This window comes from Dreissena polymorpha, chromosome 2 (genome assembly GCF_020536995.1).
Source record: "Dreissena polymorpha isolate Duluth1 chromosome 2, UMN_Dpol_1.0, whole genome shotgun sequence".
NCBI lineage: Eukaryota > Metazoa > Mollusca > Bivalvia > Myida > Dreissenidae > Dreissena > Dreissena polymorpha.
In genome coordinates, this window is record NC_068356.1 from 154,668,039 (window position 1) to 154,691,577 (window position 23,539).

The following is a 23,539-nucleotide window of genomic DNA, read 5'->3' on the forward strand; positions in this document are numbered from 1 at the left end:
CCTCGTCCCACTGGACGCTTAAAGTTGAAAGGGTGAGCATTTTTATTTATAAATTTGGCCCCAGGGGCATAATTTAAACAAACTTGGTAGAGAACTATAAGATGTCACTAAATACCAAATTTGGTAGCCATAGGCCCAATGGTTATGGACAGGAAGATTTTTAAAGTTTGCACAAAAGAGGCTTTATATAAGCATATTATCAGTTTTGTGACCCCCGGGGCAGGTACAAATTTTAGCCCAGGGAAATAATTTGAACAAATTTGGTAGAGGACTATAAGATGTCACTACATACCAAATTTAGTAGCCCTAGGCTCTATAATTATGCACAAGAAGATTTTTAAAGTTTGCACAAAAATAGGCCTTATTTAATTATATGTTCATTTTTGTGACCATGGGGCAGGGTCAAATTTGACCCCAGGGGCATAATTTGAAAAAACTTGGTAGAGAACTTTAAGATTTTAATACATACCAAATTTAGTAGAAATAGGCCCAATGTTTATGGACAAATAGATTTTTTACGTTTGCGCAAAATAGGCCCAATATAAGCATATGTTAAATTTTGTGACCACTGCTGGGGAAGGGTCAAATTAGATCCAAGGGACTTAATTTGAACAAACTTGGGAGAGGACTATTAGATGTCTCTACATACCTAATTTGGTAGCCCTATGCCATTCGGTTATGGACAAAAAGGTTTTTAAAAATTGCACAAAATAGGCCTTTTTTAAGCGTATGTTCATTTTTGTGACCCCCGGGGCAGGGTAAAATTTGACCCCAGGGGCATAATTTGAACAATCTAACTAGAGAACTATTATATGTTACTGCATACCAAATTTGGTAGCTCTAGGCCCTACGGTTATTGACAAGTAGATTTTAAGTTTGCACAAAATAGGCCCAATATAGGCATATGTTCATTTTTGTGACCCCGGGGCAGGGTCAAATTTGACCCCAGGGGCATAATTTGAATATTTGGTAGAGGACTATGAGATGCCACTGCATACCAAATTTGGTAGCCCTATGCCACACGGTTATGGACAAGAAGGTTTTAAAGTTTGCACAAAATAGGCCTTAATTAAGCGTATGTTCAATCTTGTGACCCCCGGGGCAGGGTCAAATTTGACCCCAGGGGTGCATAATTTGAACAAACTAAGTAAAGAACTATTAGATGGCAGTACATACTGAATTTGGTAGCCCTAGGCCCAAAGTAATGGACAAAAAGGTTTTTTAAAGTTTGCACAAAATAGGCATGATGTAAGCGTTTGTTCATTTTTGTGACCCCCGGGGCAGGATCAAATTTGACCCCAGGGACATAATTTGGACAAACTAAGTAGAGAACTATGAGATGTCACCATATACCGAATTTGGTAGCCCTAGGCCCCACGGTAATGGACAAGAAGGTTTTTTAAGTTTGCACAAAATAGGCCCAATATAAGCATTTGTTCATTTTTGTGATCCCCGGGGCAGGGTCAAATTTGACCCCAGGGGCATAATTTGAAAAAAATTGGTAGAGGACTATGAGATGCAACCGCATACCATATTTGGTAACCCTATTCCATACGGTTATTGACGAGAAGGTTTTTAAAGTTTGCACAAAATAGGCCTTATTTAAGCGTATGTTCATTTTTGTGACCCCCGGGGCAGGGTCAAATTTGACCCCAGAAACATTATGTGAACAAATTTGGTAGAGGACTATTAGATGTCACTACATACCAAATCTGGTAGCACTCGGCCCAATGGTTATGGACAAGAAGATTTTTAAAGTTTGTACAAAATAGGCTTTATATAAGCTTATGTTTAATTTATTGACCCCCGGGGCGGGGTCAAGTTTGAACCCAGGGGCACAATTTGTACAAATTGAAAGAGGTTCATCCCAGGAACATGCGTGAGAAGTTTTATCAGAATTTGACTTGTTGTTTAGGTGAAGAAGATGTTTAAAAAAAGTTAACGCACGGACGCACGCACGACGGACACAGGACCATGACATAAGCCCCGCTGGCCTCTGGCCAGTGGAGCTAAAGAACACTTAATGTTCGAAATAAAATCATTTGATTAATGACAATACTATTATTTGAGCCAGGTCACAGGGAAAGGGCAGTCTAATCAGTATCCAATTAAACTATTTGTTATTGTCAGAAAACCGCTTTTAAGCAAACAGCTTTCAAGCAGCTGCAGGCTGTTCTGGATCCAAACTGGCCACAATCGCCTTAATGTCTCTTTTACTGTGACACAGTTCATTTGACTTAAAAATGATATGCAATACAGTCGATTGGTGTATAACTGATAGCTAAGGACTTCGAGTCTCCTTTCAACGTAAACACCATGAAGAAGTAATGGCTGTTCAAAGCTATGCACCCTATATCCGGGTCGTTTTGAGTTGAATACCTTGTTATATATATAGATTTGATAGTGAAAACTATGTTTTCAGAGAAATCGATTTTTTGTTATAATTTTATTATTTTTCATTCAAAATGATGTTTTTACAAATAAATATCATAGCCACGCGCCAACCCACATGTGTATTGGACAACTTCAATTGAGTTTTCATTTAGTTTGAGACAATCCCCACATTCCCGAATATGTATCGCCACATGCCGTTATTCACTTAATCACGAGTTGCAGCTCTCATGCTTATTTTATGTGGTACGCATCAATTTGGTTTCTGAGCATTCTTACTGTTAGAAAGGACACATAATACTACAATATTGCAACAATGAACATAATGTTAACCAAACAAATTCTGCAAAATTCAGGAAATCATACGTCTTCACATTTCTTTTCGTCACAAAAATGGTGGGTACATAACGTGACCTTGTTTTGCTTTCTAAAAAATAAATAAATGTAAGTTAAACATTGATACACGTCAACTAAAACATGAATCGACTGAACAATGATAGGCATTTTGTATTCACTATAAATCTTTACATAAATAAAAGTATTTTGCAAAAAAACTTTAATCTATCCGTTACTCACTAAAATCTGCTAAACACCAATCGACTGTACTAAAATAGAAAGAAGAAATAATACAAACCCGTAATATGAGTAAAGACTTACACACTTAGTAATCAATGTTTCAGGACATCTTGGTGATCTGCAAATCACATGTATATGTTGATATAGGGTATCATAGTCATTCAGTAAGTCGCAAAATGCTCGAATACAATTTCCGCAGCAAAATATGCTTAAATTGATAACTAAAAGTACCAGTCAAGCTGTCAAGTCTTAAGATCCAGGAAGTCCTGCATTCACATCGAATGTATCCTTCGAATTCAATCCATTTTTGACATTAGCGGATATTTAGTTAATAAATAACTCATATATCCTAAATGACAGTTTCTAAATAGCCAAACAAGCCGATGTATGCTGTAAGAAAGTTTTGACACGAGTGTGAACATTCATGGGCGCCGCCATTGTTGTATGACCTTGAGGGGTGTGTAGAAATACCGAGTTTCCGTAATTACCGAAATCCTCCGAACCCCAAGAAATCTTCCGAAAACCCCCTTAATATTGATTATGTATCAAAATACTGCGAATATTAATATAGAATATTGCAAAATACAATAAAATCACTTATGCAACATGGTTTTTATCCAAGTTTGATAATGAAAAACTATCATATATATTTTCGGTAATTACGGATATTTCAGTATTTCCCGAACCGAGCTTTATCACAATCGGACTGGCTCGGTCTTTTACATAGGTTGCCATTGTGAAGATTTCATGGTATCATAACTTAGACGATGCTGAAACAGCATCGTCAAAAATTTAAGCCATTCGAGTATTTTGCACCAATTCAATTAGATGATCTTTTAAAAAATAAATAATAATTATACATTTGAAGATATACCGACGATGCAAGAAGTAGAGAACATCTGTCGCCTGTATTGGAATACGACCTATACAATACAGCAAACCTCCGACGTTGCATGTACACAATCGTTCTCGTTATAACACTGTATTATACATATAAGTCGTGTTCTGAGAAAACTGGGCATAATGCATGTGCGTAAAGTGTCATCCCAGATTAGCCTGTGCAGTCCGCACAGGCTTATCAGGGACGGCACTTTCCGCTTAAACTTGATTTTCGGTACGGAGGGACTTCCTTGAAACTAAAAATACTATATAAGCGGAAAGTGTCGTCCCTGATTAGCCTGTGCGGACTGCACAGGCTAATCTGGGACGACACTTTCCGCACAATCATTATGCCCAGTTTTCTCAGAACGCGACTCATATATTCATGAGTTGTAGGCGCGATATGGAAACGACATTCAACAAACTTCCGACAAGGAACTGTGCCGGTATATAGTCCTTTTACTAACAATATATTGTTTGGTATTATAATCTACAGGAATGTTCAGGCTCAATATGCCTGGCCCACGGTAGAGAACCTTGCTACTGCCCGGCGTCAGACTGGAAGGATGTTCAGCTATGTCAGGTGTGCTGCATGGACGATGGTGTGTGCAAGTAAGTCATTCTTGAATTAGTTTAAACCCATGTATTTCATTGTGATTTCGTTGTGAGCATTATGCTTATCGAGATACTTTTGAGTCCGTTTCTTCTGTGATAAACATTGGACGGTATTATGGGAGTATTGTCATTATACCGTTAATATTTAGTGATTTTAAATGTGCTTTTCTGAATTACTTTAAACTATTCTTTATCCAGGTCCTCATACGTGCTAGATGACATACCGGACGCCGCAGCCCTGCCAGGAACGCCGTGTAACGATCTCAAAGGCTACTGCGACATATTCAGGATATGCAGAGAGGTCTGGTTGTAGTGTTGTTAATAGCAATTTGAAAATGAGCAATACGTTAAGTTACCTATAAAAGACGTTTTGTTTTTTGGCTTACTTTTATGTGCAAATACATGTCATAAATTCGATTCGGCTCATTTTTATAATAATATTATTTGAGGCAAGTGTGATTGGATTATGTACCATTGTATGTTGACGTTTTTGACAACACTCCTATACATAGAAATATGAAGCTCCAGGAACTTAATCAGGCGAGGCCATTGTTTACACCCTCTTAAATATTGCCAAGTGACCAGTCGCCCTAACCATACGAGAATAACATACTGACATATAATCAACTAAACAGTTGCCTGCAAAAAAGCTGGATATTAAATACTGAAACATTGACAAGTGAACAGTTGCCTATACAAAACAGAACATTCAATACTGAAATATTGAAAAGTGTCAGTCGCGTATACTGTACAGGACATTACTTACTGAGATATTTGCCAGTGAAATTCGTCTTTACAATACGGGTCATCATATAAGATACAGGTGGCTCTCACTTAACAAGATTTCAGTATGTAATGTCCTGTATTGTGTCCGCAATGGGTCACTGGCGATCCTAACTTACAATATTTCAGTATGTAATTATCATAGGTCAATGTTTTAGTCGATATGTAGTTTGACATAAGGAATGTTCGTTGACGCATTGTCAGAGGATTTTATCATAAACATGTATAGCCAATAATTAAATCTGTAAAAATGTTTTCTACATGAACCACAAAGGTTGATCCGTCCGGCCCACTGAGCATGCTCAGTCGATTTCTCACTGGAGACGGGTTCTCAAAAGTGTTGGACTACCTGTCAAAGCATTGGTATATCGGCCTTGCTGGTGGACTGGTACTCATTATAGTCATCGTAAGTAGCTGTTGATCGATTTTGCAATAACCGCAATACTAACTCCTCGATATGGCAAACACTAACAAATAACATTATGCATGGAAATAACACATTATGAATGTCATCGTTCTTCACGTGTATATTTAACAAGCATACCTTTCTCCATACAAATTACAAATGTTTTTTTTTGTGGTTCACAAAAAACCTACATATCGATATTAAACTTTAATATAATTGCTGAATTTATTGAACGATCTTTGTACAATACACGTACATGAATTTCCAAAAACAACAATAAAGCCTGTTAGCGCAAATCGAAATGCATAAAAAGATATTATTATCTTTTAAGAAGAACAAGACATGCTATTTTGGAAAAAAACTAGGTATACAGTCATAAAAGTATGGTTATATATATGGAGAAAGGTCTGATCCGACATGCCACTTACATCACACACAAGTGTATTTCCTCTCACAGGTACTTATGTTCAAATTCTGCTCAAAATCCCACAAACTGCTTGATGACGATGGCGATAGGCCACCAAAGAGAAGGATTTTAGCCTTTGCCCACAATACGCCTCGACAAATCAGTGCTCTCGGGAATCGTAACAGAGTAACACCAACCGATGTGAACATGGTGGACACGTACATGTGATAGTACTCGTTTTGACACATTTATGGAAAGAGAAACAGTTTATATATAAACAAAGTGAGGACCTCCACTTGCACCAGCAGATCTCCTTTTTAAATAGTATAGTGATATAACAATTAACTCACAAATGGAATGGTCAATACAAATAACATTGAGGGTTTAAATCATGTCAAAGATAAGCATAATGATAGTGATTTAAATGTACTAAAAATTTCTTGTTAAACATGAGTCTAAATTATGTTATGATAATAAGGGAATACGTCTAAAAGATGTATGTCAGCTAGATGGAAAAATTGCCTGTTTAACACCACTGCTATGTGGATGTGGTTTTAGCCTCGCAGCATTTAGTGTATTTATTATTGCACAAAACTGGTAGCCTTTATGCCCGTTTACTAGTGTCCTTTATTTTGTGTTGATTGTTTTGGGTGACAATACATATACTGTTTTAAATGACTTTACGCAAGGTTGTGAGCTATTTTTTAAGAATTTTAAACGATAACACAACGTGATATAATGGTGAACATTGACTTCGGGTAATGGCTTTTGCATATTATATTTAAAAAGATGGAATTAAGGTGGGTGTGTAATTAACTGCACTTTACTTACATAGAAGGGGGCACTCTATACGGACAACGATGTCTTTGCCGGTACACCTCGTATTCCAAAGTATGATCAGGAAATACTTTGTTTATTAAGTAAACGCCCCTGTTTTTTTTCGAATAATAAAAACAGATATCAATGGATCTTTTTCTTGATGGAATTACTTTGTGCATATTCAACTGCAGTGCTTATTTGTTGTTGTTGTTTTTTTACATGGATTACATCGTTTTCACGCGAATGATTGTGTTCTGGCACTGCACTATATGTATTCAACTAGCAAATGTTAGTATTGCGACATTAATGACTGCTTATAGTGACAACATGTAAATGTGTTTTTGCTAAGTTACTTTTCAACGAAAAGATACAGTTCATTTTTTCACGGAATATGTTAGTCAAGTCAATATACACTTTGACCCCCCAGAATTGCTTTAAAAGGTACTAAGCAAGGTATTTCTGGCGGCCATCTTGGACGCCATCTTGAAAAAAAACTTTTCGGTGGATTGATATTTTGTAAACTTTTGATGTGGAATAAAGGACCTTTTTCCCTATCCGGATCAGTTAAAATACCTTTCGTAGCAATTTGTTATTTTTTGGGTGGTGGTTTTTTTCATATAATGACCCGACTGTGTATTGAAATCACACTAACCACGTACTCACAGGCGCATCTTGATACAATGGCAAAACTTAATGACTATTTGAAACGATGACACTCTTCGACACTATTATGTTCATTTCGTTCAAAACGGACTCCAGTTCTTGAGTAAATGTCAAACGCCGCCAAACAATATACAATAATCTAAAATTCGAAAATGTCAACTAACGTTTAAGAGGTCTTGTGATGCCTTCTGTATATACTTTTTATTCGAATTTGTAATACTCATTCTGTAAGTATGTATAATGTCATATTGATAAAATATTAACGTAAAATTTGAATAATGTTATTGATGCAATATTGCTGATATTATAAATATAGTTTCAATAATTCAATGTTAATTTCTTATACTTTGCTTAATATTATTGATATTATTTAAACATTTTGAATAATGAAATTTGGTAGATTTATTTTGCATTACTACTATTACACTAATAAGTGGAACACAGTAACGCTCACACATCCTTATGTTAAAATAACCACTTTATATTAATAATACTCTTGTTGAAATTAATTTTGTAATAAAGGTTTTTATACGATGTTACATGAAAACTGTACGTATTGTATACTCCTCTTTATAACCGTTACGTTGTTGGTACATGATTTGTGTCCAATAAATGTTTCATTTAAGCCATTCCTATTTGGGAAGCAGTTGACTGGTCAAATTAAATTGAACGCTCTTTCATGTATTTAATTTTTAAAGCGTTCGAACTCTAATGTTCAAGCCGAACAAATAATGTTATATATTTTGAAAATGACAATTATCTTTTATATCCAAACTTAACTATATGTTAGTTAATACTAGCAAATTATTTGCCACACAAAAATACAAGGTCGCTTTGTAACGTAACTTAATTGGGATTACATTAACAAAATGATTTGTTTCAAAGTGAATGCATATACTGCGTCTTACGTGCGACATTTTATTTAAATTAGGTTCTACCTGTCGTCTTGACGCACTTAGAAAAGAAGGGTAAATTATGCTGCAAAGGCAAACCAACCGGTGAATCTGATGCTACAAAAACTGATGATCCCCCATCCAATCATTGTGAAGCTGCTCCGCAGCTTAGTAGACTTCCAGCCAATCGGAAGCGAATCTTATATTGCATCATCACTGTGCGCGGAAAGTTTGCAAATGAGGCATCGGAAGAGTCAACTGTGCCCCACCTTGCGAAACGAAAGAGCAGTCTTAACAACATATTGACTGGACGCGGCAAAGACGCCGATATTGATCAAGAAAATTCACCACCTGAAAATAGACCAATCCTAGCTCAAAGACCGAGAAAAAAGAGTTTATATTACATTTTGACTGGAAGAGCAAGCAGTAATGAAAATGCGGACAACAAAACAACCACATTGCAACCCCTACGCAAGAAAAGTTGTTTTTATTTCTTATCTCGACATGAAAAGGATGTTGAAAATACACAGGCACATAAAACGACAACAGCTAATGCACTGCCTAGCGTTTTCGTAGTTCAGAATACAAACTCTGGTCTGATATCTGAACTGGGTCCAGAGAATAATTTCACAAGTCCACTTTTTGAATTTCCCTCCTGCACGATTCCAAACAAAAAGCCAGATCCGACGAAAGGCACTTAAAATTTAGTACACAGTGTTGACATGACATACTATTAAATATACCATCCGTTGTGAAAAGATGACAGTATTCACCGATGCAATCAAGAACTAGGTTCTTAAAGCACAAGTAATGTTTTGCACTTATACATTTTCCATGGACACCAATCACTAGCATTCGAAGTCCTGATGTGTGATGGCAATCAGATCTTTCATGAGCCCCTCCAGATTGGCTATTTCTGCTGTCAGCCCCCCCCCCGTACTACATGATTTCTTATGACATATATGAAAACATGATACAAACATGACACTACACAACAGGCTAGGTCGTTTTTCTAAAGACAAATATGCTAAAGTACAGAGCATTAAATATTGTTTATGTTTTCAACAGATGTTAGTGCAATTTAGATAGAATACTAAGTGTTTAGACAACTTTTCTACAATACAATATGGTTTGAGTGCAAATTAAAGAAGTAATGACTGCAACAGAACAGTTAATAAACAAGCGAATCACTTATAAATAAATTCAAAAAAATCATAAGGCTAAAAACGGACCAAAAGCAATCGACACTAAAATATAAACAAACCAACTCAATTTGTTATAACATACATGCCCAACCTTTCTGTCCTCCTCATCATGTCTGGAATGCAAGACATCCGTTCAAGACTTTAGGGACACTATGGGGTGATAATTGCCCGAGGTTTGATTGGTCCGCTATCAATAGGTGGCGCTGTATGCACATTTTGCAAATTATTGGGAATCTGCTGTGGCTCGACGGCAGACACTATTTAACATTATTTACTGTAAAGAATATAATTAACTTTTATATTGTTATGATAATTGGACGCTATTCACTGCGATGAATTATGTATTAAATATCGATAAAATATGCTGTTTTCCAAATCGTTTTAAATCATAGCAACAAACGTTTATTTGAGGTGTTTTAATAAAACGTAATAAAACGTACCAACTGTAATCGTAGAGTATAGGTATTTTGTTATATCTCAGTTTTCCTCAATGGTTTCAAGAAGCTCATTTAGTTCAAATCGCAATTATATTATTTACGCAAACATATATGAGAATACGTACGTTGATAAGGCTGGCCGACATTACGCTAGGTCAAAGATTTACATGGAGACGATAAATGTTATTCACCTGAAATTAAATAAACTTTCTGTGACCATCCTATCCAGTTATGATCTGATGATGCAGCTATTGTTTTGAATGAAGTGAATAATAAAAGGTGCTCAAATGTTATACCAGTGTCTGTCCCAATCAAATATTAAAGAAGATCTTCAATGTTTGCCGAGAATGATACATATAGGTCAACCATATAGAATCATGCATCACAATGCATAAGGAATGACATTTGGTTTATTTACATTACTTTAGGCTGCATAGAAACATTGTGTGCGTTCGTTATTACATATTCAAATGAAAATCTAATCATGTTGTTTTTCTTTTTATGTGTAATATATACAAGATACCAAATGATATATAATGCGATAGTATTATTTCGTGACTTCACGTCTACCAGCTTCAGGCCAGAAAAAATGTAATAAATGCCATGTTTCATGTGATATGAACTTTTGCTTGTTTGTCTTTTCTTTTTATACAAATGCTAAAATAATGTCGTAGTGATTGCCTGAACATTATATGGAAATGACCTTGGGTAAGCACGCAAACGCGGACTCACATAAACAGCACATCCGCATTAAAATCAAACGAAACCGACTTATATACGCACATGTGTGGTAGTGATATAATTAACGCCTATCAAGATGACACATGTCTTGGCCCATTTTACTTATTTAAAGACGCATTAGTCTTCAAACATCATACCTTGATACGTTAACTAGGTACGATACTTTGAGCAAATACATTGTACATATAAATTAAATTTAGAACTATAAATGAAATAAAAAAACATTATTTAAATAGATCATACGCTTGTTTTCATTTGATAGTAATAATATGGTTCGCAATATTTCTATGATATATAGTTTCAATCTTTGTTTATCTAACATGAGATTGAGGTGCTCATGGTGATCTATTGTGGTAAGACAATTTCGGCGTCCGTCATCGTGAGTCGTATGTCGTGAGGCGTGCATTGACTTTTGTGAGCTCGTTAACAATCTAGAGGTCACACTTTTCTTCCATGCGTGTTGCAACTTAATAGTTTAAACTCTGCTTGCGTGCAACCTCCTATTTCTAGTGCATTTTCCTTGGCATTAGCTCCATCTCTTTTAGAAAAAAATAATAACTGTCTCGTAATTTGACTAGGAGCAAATGATTTTGCTGAATGATTTTAGGCGATTTTAAAACTAAGACATATACCTTGAGAACAACAAATAAACACAAAAATCACCATTTTTTCATCGCTTTTAAACTTTCGGTCCTCAGCATTGATTCGTTTATTAATGCATTTATGCATCCCCGGAAAGAGAGGTCACCATTCATTTACGGCTATGAATGATCGACATTCAAAGACAAAATGCGAACATTGAAGTTATGAGGTTGTCGTAGCTCTTGGATTAAAATACAAACACGTCGTCAGCAAATGTAGAGCTCATTTAACCATCGAGCAAGCCTTTACATCGACATTCAATTGTAAACCGCGAATATTGAGCTGGTGCAAATATAGGTGTTGCTCTGATATCGAAACACATACCTTATATATCAAGCTAGTTTAAAATTCAAGCCAGAATTGATATTGAAATTCAATAGAGAACCGGGGATGTCGAGCTGATGTATACGAATGCTTTGTGATATAAATTATGACATGGACCGCAAATATTGAGCTTGGTTAAATTTTGAGCCAGCGTTGTTTCCGTTCAAACTTTGATCTCAGTTGGTTCCATTCCAACTTCCGGCAGGTGTACGTGTTGTATAGGATGTTGAACGTGGCGCCGTTCTGACACGGATTGTTTGTACCCTCGTTGGTTTAAACAATATTCATTTGGCTATTTATATACAGCATGTAAGCAATATAATACAATACAAACATACTAGCAAATTTCGACGAAATATGCTTAACAAAAAGGACTGCACAATGTAGATTGACAGAATTGAGAATAAAGCTCAAAGCTTATGCTAGGTCTCTCTTTTGTCCTTTAGAGGTGCTGCTGATAAGGTGTAAACAATTGAGCATATAACTACGATGCACATAATGTCTAAACGATAGGGGAAATAATACCAAATCGTAAGATGATGATGTAGACAGCGAAAGAAAGATATAACGTTTGTATACATCAGCATTATTAATTTGTAATAAAGAATTAGATAAAAGTGACCGAGCTATCGCGACTTCAGAAAGTTACGATAATAAAAGAAACAGATGCGGGACGGGGCATCGTTAGCAGGATCAGGTCTGTTCGTGAGGTGGGGTTATGTTAAAATCTATGACTATCTCGGATGAAAGACTGAACATGTTTGAATATAAGTGAATTTTCTTCGTATGATCCGTCTTTGAGAAGTAGTTGTAAAGTTATGAGTTGAAAAATTGGAATTATTGTTACGACTCAGGTCTTTCCTTTTATCCAAGAAGACGAAAGAACGGTATTGCATAACAGTTTATTGTTTAAAACGTATAACATTTTATTGAACAGAAAAGTTCAACAGCATATTAACGAAATAACCGCTGAGAGATGAGCATTGTTTTCATTTACTTTCCCTATATTACCTTGTAATCTACGTAAAAGTTACATTGTTAACATAAGGCATCATGGTTGATATATCAGCATATAAATCATGAACATAAATAATACTTCAGTATTTAAAAATAAAAATCTCTTTACTTTACTACACAAACATCGAGTTAAAGAAATGTACGTGTTATTTTATAGCTCAAACGTTAAAGTAAATTTAATAAAACTTTTAATGCTTACCATCTTATCAGAAATCCGCCTTTTAAATAAATTAAATGATATTTCGTCAGTTTTAGAATTTTGAATGTTCCTTGGCCGAAAAAGAGCCTTACTTATATACTTAAGGGTGGCCGAAATAAGTGGCCGATGGCCGTGGCCAAAAATACAGAAAATGAGCGCTAAATGTGCCGAAAATATGACGTCACGACTTATTATAACATCATCAAGCAAGCGATTAGTTGAATATTCCTTTTAAGAATGGAAGTTTAGGTATACAAAGTATATAAACACTTGCATAAATATGGATTATGTACATCGTGAATGAAATGAGTGTTATTCTTAAGGAATTTAAAAAACAAAAGAATTGTGTCAATACAAAAATAGACGGGTTACTTTTCCTTCAGAACGGCTTAAGGGCAATCTAAAAACTTGTTTTGTAATTGTAAAATATAAACAACATGGCTTCATGTCAAATAAAGTGTTTTGAATGGGAATTGGAGCGACAGGACATCCTGGCGATCATGAACAGATATGGCCTGTCGTGGCAATTCAGGGGCACCAAATAGGTACGACTTAAACTAGTTTTAACAGGTAAGTGAACATTACATATTTAACTTAACACGATAATGCTGGGGCATTACAATAGTACCCGAAGTGCAACCAATGACAGGTCCGCTAAACTACAGCATCCAGTAAAGGGCAACCCATCTGGGGCCCTCGTTCAGGGAAACTTTTAAATGCTGACTCTGAAGGCTGACAGTCAGCATTAGTACAAAATAGGCCTACATCGTCAAGTTAAGCTAGCGAAATTCACACGGCGCGAATAGATTTACAATTTAAAAGGTTTGATAATGGTTTTTATGTTAAATATTACGTAAGTTCAAAACCCGTGAATTTCTTAATTGATTGCGGAGCAACAACATCTCTTCTTTCTGATAAAATGGTTTTATCTTTTGGTTTTGAGCGTTCTTTTCAACTCAGATCGGCGCCAAATGTACTTAAAACAGTAAACGGGGAACCAATGTCAGTGACCGGAAGTGTTGACTTGATCGATGAAATGTGCGGCGAGCGCTTTGATATTTCATTCGTTGTATGTGCAATCGAGGCCGATGGTATCTTAGGCCAAGACTTCTTGAAACAGCATTATGATTGTATCAATTATGTGAGGTCGTGTTTGGTGATCGGTAATAATGCGGTTGCACTGTGGACTGGCGGTGCAGCCAATCAAGTGTGTAGAGTGGAATGCATGCACACCATATCTGTGCCAGCTCATACAAGAATGTCTATCTCCGTCAAAGACCCCATGAAAGACCATCTAGCTGAACTTGGCTATGTAGAGCCTTCATTTGATCTTATGGCAAAGTGTGAAGTTGCTGTTATTGGTGGTATTGTTGATACAACTTCTAACACTTTTAATATGCATTTACTTAACTATGGAAATTCTAATGTTAAAATCCACAAGCATACCAACTTAGGTTTTTGTGAATCTTACTTTGAGCATGATTGTCCGTCTGAACGCATTGCGTCTGTACAGAAACTCAGTGATATTATTTCTCTCCCTGACCATCTTACTGACTTGTATGAACGGAGTTCCACACACCTGTCTGATTCTGAGAAACAATGTCTTGATAAAATACTTTGTAAATATCACACTACATTTTCTAAAGACTCTGGCGACATTGGGCATACAAATCTTGTCCGACACAGCATTAACACACAAGATGCTGCACCCATTCGTCAGCCACCTAGACGTCTGCCACTGGGCAAGCGTGAAGTCGAAATAGAAGAGATAAGTAACATGTTGGAACGTGGCATTATTGAGCCATCAAGTAGTTCAAAGGCGAGCCCAGTTGTGTTGATTACCAAGAAAGACGTCAACCCAAGGTTTTGTTTTGATTATCGAAAGCTAAATTCCTCACTGTTAAAGATGCTTATCCACGTCCCAGGGTTGATGATTGTATAGATGCATTGTCTGGTTCCAAATATTTCAGTTCTCTCGACTTGAATAGTGGATACTGGCAGGTTGCCATGAAGCATTAAGACAAAGACAAGACAGCATTTGCTACAACAATGGGTCTTTCTCAGTTCACAGTCCTCAGTTTTGGTTTAGCAAACGCCCCGAGTACTTTTGAGCGACTTATGGAGAACGTATTAAGAGGTTTGCAATGGGTTGAATGCCTTTTGTACATGGATGACATAATTATTCCAAGTAAGACAGCCAGTGAGTGGTTATCTAGGCTGGAGCATATTCTGCAGCGACCTCAACAAGCAAATCTTAAGTTAAAACCTTCCAAATGTGTTTGGTTTCAAAAACGGGTGAAGTTCCTTGGTCATCTTGTTTGTGAGGATGGTTTAGCAATTGATCCCGACAAAATTACTGCTGTCCAAAACTGGCCAACTCCTCGCAGCGCAAAAGATGTCCGATCTTTTCTTGGACTTTGTTCTTATTACAGACGGTTTGTCGATAATTTTGCCAAAATTGCACGTCCATTGTATAAAGTTACAGAGAAAATCTGTAAATTTGAAGGTCTGATGAATGTTCGAAAGCTTTTGACACTCTGAAAACTGCTTTGACTTCAGCTCCAATCGTTGGTTATCCTACCCCCGATTCAAAATTTTATTTGGATACTGATGCATCAGATAAGGCCACAGGAGCAGTGTTGTCACAAATACAAAATGGTCAAGAAATCGTTATTGCATATCACAGCAAAAGTTTAAATATACACGAGCAAAACTACTGTGTAACTCGAAAAGAGCTTATTCATGCCTTAAACGCTTTCCATCACTATTTGTATGGTCAGCCAGTGTTACTTCGTACAGATAATGCAGCTGTATCATGGATGCGAAATCCGAAGCGTCCTACAGCCAAGTTGCAAGATGGCTCGAGACTTAAGCGACTAAAAAACTTAATAGTAATCCATCGTGCGGGTTCGAGTCATGGCAATGCAGATGCGTTATCACGGTCTCCTTGCTCAAAGTGTGCCACACAGGAGAGTAGAAACACCACTAGCGATGATGCTGACGATCACTGTGAATCTGAGGTATGCAGGGTAGTTCCTTTTGTTGCAGCAACAGTCATTGATCCATCAACAACGTTGCCGGATTCTTCAACTGCACGCTCTGTAACCAGGTCCAAGTTTACGTCTGATTCCATTCCGAAACCCACTTTGACCACTGACTGGACCTCATCTCGTATAGGTGCAGCTCAATTAAATGACCCATCCTTATAAGTAATCATTCTGTCTTTGTAAGCCTCGATACGGCCAAGCTGGCAAGAAATCAGCGGCCACAATTCCCAGACTATAACACTTTGGGGAATTTGGGACCGCCTTTTGCTTAATTACAATGTTCTTTACCGCACCTGGTATGAAGGCGAAGAATGCCGAAGGCAAATAGTTGTACCAGATTCACAGCGAAGTGAAGTTTTTCGATATTTTCATGATATCCCTAGTGCTGGTCACCTTGGTGCTGACAAAATGCTGAGCAAAGTACGACAAACATTTTACTGGCCTGGCATAAAAGCAGACGTTGAAAAGTATTGTAAAACATGCGATGATGTGCTTCTCGAAAACCATCCAAGCCTCTAAAAGCACCTCTTGGTGAAGCTAAAGTGTATGGACCAATGGAACGCATTGCTGTTGATATATATGGGCCACTACCTAGAACAGATGCTTTCATACTAGTTATGTGTGACTGTTTTACTAAATGGACTGATGCCATTGCACTACCCAATCAAGAGGCAATAACAGTGGCTAAAGCATTTGCTGATCACTTTGTTTCACGGTTTGGAGTCTCATTAACAATTCACTCTGACCTTGGAAGTAACTTCACATCGAAACTATTTTCTGACATGTGCGATCTATTGCAAATTCATCCCACTAAACCTACTGGTCAGCACCCTCAGGCAAATGGCGTAGTGGAATGCTTCAATCGTACACTTGGCAGCATGTTGTCAATGTACTGTAACAAGAATCAGCGACATTGGGATGAATTTAAGCAGCAAGTCATGATGGCATACCGTTCTTCCATACATGCAAGTACCGGTCAGACCCCCAATAAGATGACCCTTGGTCGAGATGTGGTTCTTCCTCTACAGGCATTCATTGGGTTACCTCCTTAGTCCAATGAACAAATGGATCAACAATCATATGCTTCGTACGTTCAGTCTCTTCACGAAGAGCTTGAGAAAATTTACTTGGTTGCACATAAAGCCTCCAAACTAAGTCACAGTATCAAAAGTGCCACTATACCCTTCATGCCAAAAAGCGGGTGTTGTCAGTTGGTGATGGTGTTAGGGTGCACGACTCAACAAAGCGTCTCAGTGTGTGGACAAAACTTGCTTCGCAGTGGCTCGGTCCTTATTTGGTCACAAAACGAATTGATGATCTTGTGTATCTTGTAAAGAGGTCACTTAATACTCCAGCCAAGGCCATTCACATCGACAGGTTAGTTCGGTATAGAGGGTCACATGTATCCGCATGGTTCCACAAAGCACTTCCTGTGGAATAAACCAAACACAAATATAAAATGGCCATGTGTAAATGAAGCAAATTAGTGTTCATTTGTTAATTAAGTTTTAGTAAATGTTGTTCATGTTTTATTAAATTGTTGCTGTCCATGAGTATAGTTAGTAGATGCTAACATACATCAACATCCACTTATTTTAGAATTAAACAACACAAGTCCATGTATTGATTGCTTGGTGTGGCATTCAGTGATCAGGGATAAGAAAAAAAAAAGAAAAAAATTACACACACACACACAGTTTGAGATCATCTTATGACTGGAATAGTGAAAAAGACATACACAAAAAACATTGCCTAAGGAGCGTGTTCCTGTATTGCACATTTGGGTACTGCGTCTAAGAGAAACACTTTACTTTTGAGCAGTTGCGATAATAATTCGTCAGTGAGAACGGCTTACAGATTTTCGTGAGCGCGATCAACCGAGAAGGCAGCCGCCTGATCAAACGTGATCCTTTCTCAACTGTATTTGTCGATGAGAAACCGTTATTGCGAACTAGTCCAGTATAAACGCGTTTATATGGATTGTTGAGATCGCTTCTGAAAATGATGGATACTGCGAACAGTTGCTCAGTCAATGGTTATGTGCATTTTTAGCCTCATAAGAATGTCATGTGCATCTCATGATCTGTTTTTCCAGATTCTGCCATGGATTGCGAGGTGTGTGGTACTGCTTTCCACAGTAAACAGGATTTGCGTAACCATCTTGCAAAAACCGACCATCGGCGTATGCGATACATCTGTGTGTGGTGCGTTGGAAAACACCCGAGAGAGTTTAAGTCCGACTGGGACCTAAGGCGTCACATCAGGGCTCATCACGCACATGAGCACGACCATACGCTTAAGAAATTTCCACGACTGCTATCTTCAGAAAACTCTTTCTACTTCTCCACTAATCCAAAAGTTCATCTTCTGACCAATCCCGTTCCAATACCTTCACTTCCAGAGGCCATTGAAGCCAGACGGCTTGTGACTAAGTGGGCTGCAGGATGCGTTCCTGGGATCACCCGATGGATCGACGGCTCGAATTCACTGTCTTCAACATCATCCATGGCAACGTCATCAACCAAAAACCAAGATCTATTCCTGAAATCTGTGACTTGGATAGCACTGGATGCACCATCATAAGCTGTTCCAACATCACTTACATCAAAGCCAAAGTCCCACTCTCTGCATTGATTGATGCTCGTCTGGTAAGCCGTTTGGTGCGACGCATGAATGCACTGCCTAAGGAAATATTTATTCCATTAGGTCGTTTGGAACTAGGAAATCCATCTTATAAAACTTCGATCTCATCATTACTTGGACTTCAACCCAACCAGATTAAATCTGTGGTAGTCCTTCATCTTCCCATCTTCACGTCAAGACAATCTCCTGATCTTGCCGCAAAAGCATCTTCTTATTCAAGTCCATCACTCCCTACACAAGCCTTTGGTCCAGTCGCTTTGCCTTACGTCGCTCCTGCTGCCGTTTCCACATTGTCTGCCATACCTGACGCAGCAACTTCACCAACAACTGATGTAGTCTCTTTACAATCATCATCTGGTCAGCTTACTGCTCAAACATTTGAGTCTTCTCCAGTTTCAAAACATCTGATTATTGATGTACATCTGATTATTGATTAACATCCAACTCAACTTGATCTTGACTACAATGACCTACGCAGTCCCAACCCAGTCTCAATATCCTCCCCTCAACGCACCGAAGACCTAGGGACCAGTGATCATCAGCCACCACCAGCAGTATTACCGTCATACTACAGCTCCCCATTCTACAATCCCGTTTCACCTATACCAGTTTCACAAGTTTCACCAACACAAACCTAGTCCTCCAAGAACAAATCAGTTATCAGTATTTCTCCCGTCTACATCCCTACACCACGCCATTCCTCAGTCAAAGAAGTCCTCAAGACGAAGGCCCATTCGCTTTTTTTCGAAGGCCGACTTCCACTTCTTCCACCAGCTCGACGAGAATGGTATGATGCTCCTGTCAACAGTATCCAGATAACTCCTACTATCTCCTGGCCACCTGTTGAATGGACTTGCTGAGCCCCAGATCAAAAGACGCTTTGTTACGAGTTTGTGGCTATGACACTCCATGGGCAAACTACGCGGCTTCCAAGATCTCTCCTGAGGGCTCGATACAATTTTCTTGCACTCCCTGGAAGCCTTGACCTTCAAAACAACGCCCTTGCGGCCACAATGAAACAAAACTTCAATCTTGTTAGACTGATTGCCCTCGACGAAGACCCAACTACACCAGATGTCCATCCTCTCCGCCTTTGATGCACTTCCCCGTGACTCTACTCTTGATGATCTCCTTGCCCGCCTGAAGGATGTGCCACTTCCTCTGAAAAAAAAGAAGAATTAAGTATATTTTTTTTACATGTACAGTGGTAAACCTTTTTCAATGTTAAGTATTGTAATAAGTTAGCATATCTCATTAACATTATTGTTGATTTCTTTAAAATTTGTTATTGTAGTAAAAATTCAAAATTCAGGATAATTGGATTCCTTTAAGGTGGGGGAAATGTAATGTACATATCATATAATACATTTAAATATCATCCGAATTCATTCCTCATCCGAATATCGGTGCACATTGTTTTTGTTGTTCGCATTTTTACTATAAAGTGCACTGTATTTAGCAAGATAATATTCTCCAAGATCTTATATATTAATATATTTGTATTTACCTTGTGTTAAGTCCATTATATGTTGTTTGTTGTGAAATATAATCCAACATATTTGAAATTCAAGCACTGTAAAAATCGCTGCAGCAATGAATATTGACGACGTCATACGTAGGAATATGGTGGAGTGGTATTGCATGCATTTTACTTTCGAATAGGCTGTACAATTCTAATATTCACTCATCTATTTGTATAAAAAGATGATTTTATTATAACTTGCAAATTGTTCATTTATATTTATTGTTAAAACATAATAGTTTGCAGGGAACTATTTGAGACGCTGACTGCAAAGGAATTACTGAAGTTTTCATGCTGTAGCATTTAATATTGTATTGTTATACATGCATATTTGAAACTATTAATTGTTTCAATTCATCAAACTTATTGCCTTCTGTGATAGAGAAGTGAAACTTATGATGATTGTTGATTTGTTATAATTAAAATTGTATTATTGTTTACATGTAGCCGCATAACTTCCAAGCTTGCAAGATTGTGATTGGCTGCAGCCCAATCTTAGGCTGCAGCCAAATCTGCAGCATCCGAAGGGTATACAAGGAGGTTCTCCGCATAGTTTTGGCAACAGTTGCTAACAACACACATCACTGTTCGATCAATTGAAAACCATTCAAAAAGTAAGAAACAAACATTAATATTTCATAACATGTTCATATCACGAATTAAAAGTAATAATTTGTTTGTTACATGAAGTACTAACTACTTGAATTTAAGTAAAACGAACGTTTAAATATTTCATAGAATTTCAGTACTATTTAATAATATCGACAATCTTAAAGCAGAGCAACTGTTCGCCAAACGTCCATCATTTATTAGTAAACTCTTACATTTTAGAGTTATTATTGTATTATATACATGTAATATTTAATGCTTGTTTGAATAAGGAGACATTAGTTAAAACTTTAAACGGTCTCCGTCATCCATTGAGTTTGTTGCTGAACTCCAACTTAAACTAAAATTGAGCGCATAGAGATGAGCAATTGTATCTTCCATGTAAGGTAGCTTACAATATAAATCGAAACCTGACCAAAGAAAGTAGAGCTTCATACCTGATTGGTTGAAAACGATACGGTTTGATTACAAATGTTGACATCATTGACATTTTGACAGTTGTAGCATTCCAAAACTTCTTAACGAAAAGAAAAACATTGTGAAAAACGACTTCTGTGACCCAAATATTAATAAGGCAACTAATTTAAACAGATTTCTTAAGAACTATGCAGTTACAACACCAAAACTTTATTTATGTATTTAAAGAGCGTATGCGCCAGAATTTAACAACACGTTGCTCGCTCTCATAGTAAAAGAGTTGTAAGAAATAAGCTACTTGTATAAATTCTATTTGAAACATGAACCAAAAACATGATAATCGTATTTGCGCGTAGGGGTACGGAAACAGTATGGAAAATTACATTTTTCTAATCAATTCGAAAATGAATAACATTTGATGCTATAAACAACTTATTTAATACCAAAGAAAGCAAATATAATTAATTATAGGAATGCAAACACAAAGAAGAAGCATGTAAAAAAAAGCAATTTATTAAACGGAGAAGCAAAGACAATTAGTTTAATTTGGAAAGAAAATGAATGGATTAAACCGATCTAACTGGGAATGAAAACACCATGAATTTAAATGATCGAAGCAATGGCAAACAATTAAATTGGGAAAACAAAATATGTTTGTCAAAAAGCGAAAACAAATACAATGAATTAAACAGGGAAAGAAAAGACGATAGATTCAACTGGGAAGGCCAAACATGAATTAAACTGTGAGTCTCGAATTGGAACGGTATTTTTAAACTAAACAAAGTTCCTACCAGTGTTTGCTGAAATACAAGTCGCTGCAAGTGAAGCAAACACGATAACTGAAAAACGGAAGAAATATGTGCAAATATAAGTACACAATTTAGAACCGATTGAGATGGAATATCACTCCATGAAAAACCATGAGTAGATAATTGTTTTAAAATGATAAAAACTGCCAACGACATTACTGTGATCATATTAAGTACTGGTAATGCTTAGAATATGTTATATTTCGTTTAATACTTTTTTATTTAGACATCGATTCGTATGTTTGTGTGTATACATGTTAATAAAATGAGGATCGCGTCAAAACCTCGCGGCTAATAGTGACGTCCAAATTCAATTACTGTGCAGAACACAACCTTAATTTATTTTTTATTGAAAATACGTGGGTGTAAAGAAAAAATAATCTGCCATACAATGCACATGTTATTGGAACCAAAAACAGCTGTGTGAATGTTTTGTTATCGAGATTTATAAGTGTATCACATTACATGTAAGGTTTTACAGGCATTTTATTCTCTACAAGCAATCAAGATCAAGACGCGTACGTTATCCCAGCAAAATCATGTAATACTCTCATATATTTCTTTAAGGCTTTCACAGTATAAATTTGTGATGAACCTGTTTTTGCAAAGCAACAATTACTAAAGCACTTATCTGCAAGAAAAATGTGGTAGCTTTTATATGACTAAATGGAAAATATGAATTAAAAATTGCATATCGTTTTCATATATTTTAATAATTAAATGCTCACATTATAAATAACTTAACTATCTCCATTCCGACAATCGGTGTCATCTGAAATGTTCCCCTGTTCTAGCTGCTGAAAGATATGAGTTTAAAGGTAGTTTTAAAGCATTACGATCACTATTGATATAACAAGTTATATTCAAGTTAACAAATAAATAAATAGACCGCCTTGTTTCGTTTTTAATCATAGCAAAGAAGTTTATATGTCCCGATAAAATGAGTGAATTAAATGATAAAATTGTATATTTCATCACCGCGACTTATTAACGTAATAACAAATCTGTTTGGACTATACATTATTACCTTTTTATTTTAAACAGCAAGCACATACGTGCCATCATAATGTCATGTTATTTTGTTACATTGCATAATTTGATGTGTCCATATTTATTTTGAGAATGTTTTATCAAATAAATACACTACAAATGAGAAAATAATCGTATAAAGAGTATGTACGCGAAAATGTACATCATTCGTCTAAATAGAAATAAAGGGGTTCGCCAAGTTTATTTCATCGCCGTCTTAGTACTACAAAGGACCACGTAAAGAGTTTGCATTTGTTAATTTGACCATGTTACCGTAAAATTGTGAAATCAGTACATGAAATAGATAAAGATGTAATATCATTTTCTTCAATAGACTTTTATAGCTTCATCGCAATGCATTTCTATGCTTCATAGATATATGAATGTTGCTTTAACAAAAAATCTGAATCACTTATGAACACATTTGTTCTAAAAAATGCACGATCTCCTCTCGTGATCGTGAACAC

The 23,539-nt window shown here is 36.7% G+C and overlaps 1 protein-coding gene across 1 annotated transcript in view; it reads left to right on the plus strand.

The window, feature by feature from the left end:
* Positions 1-23,539, plus strand: part of LOC127869545 (disintegrin and metalloproteinase domain-containing protein 10-like) — a 92,271-nt gene that overhangs the window by 15,770 nt on the left and 52,962 nt on the right. The window contains exons 13-14 of the mRNA XM_052412198.1: positions 4,343-4,458; positions 4,660-4,762. Coding sequence (XP_052268158.1) covers positions 4,343-4,458; positions 4,660-4,762 — 219 coding nt within the window. The remainder of the gene's footprint in view (positions 1-4,342; positions 4,459-4,659; positions 4,763-23,539) is intronic.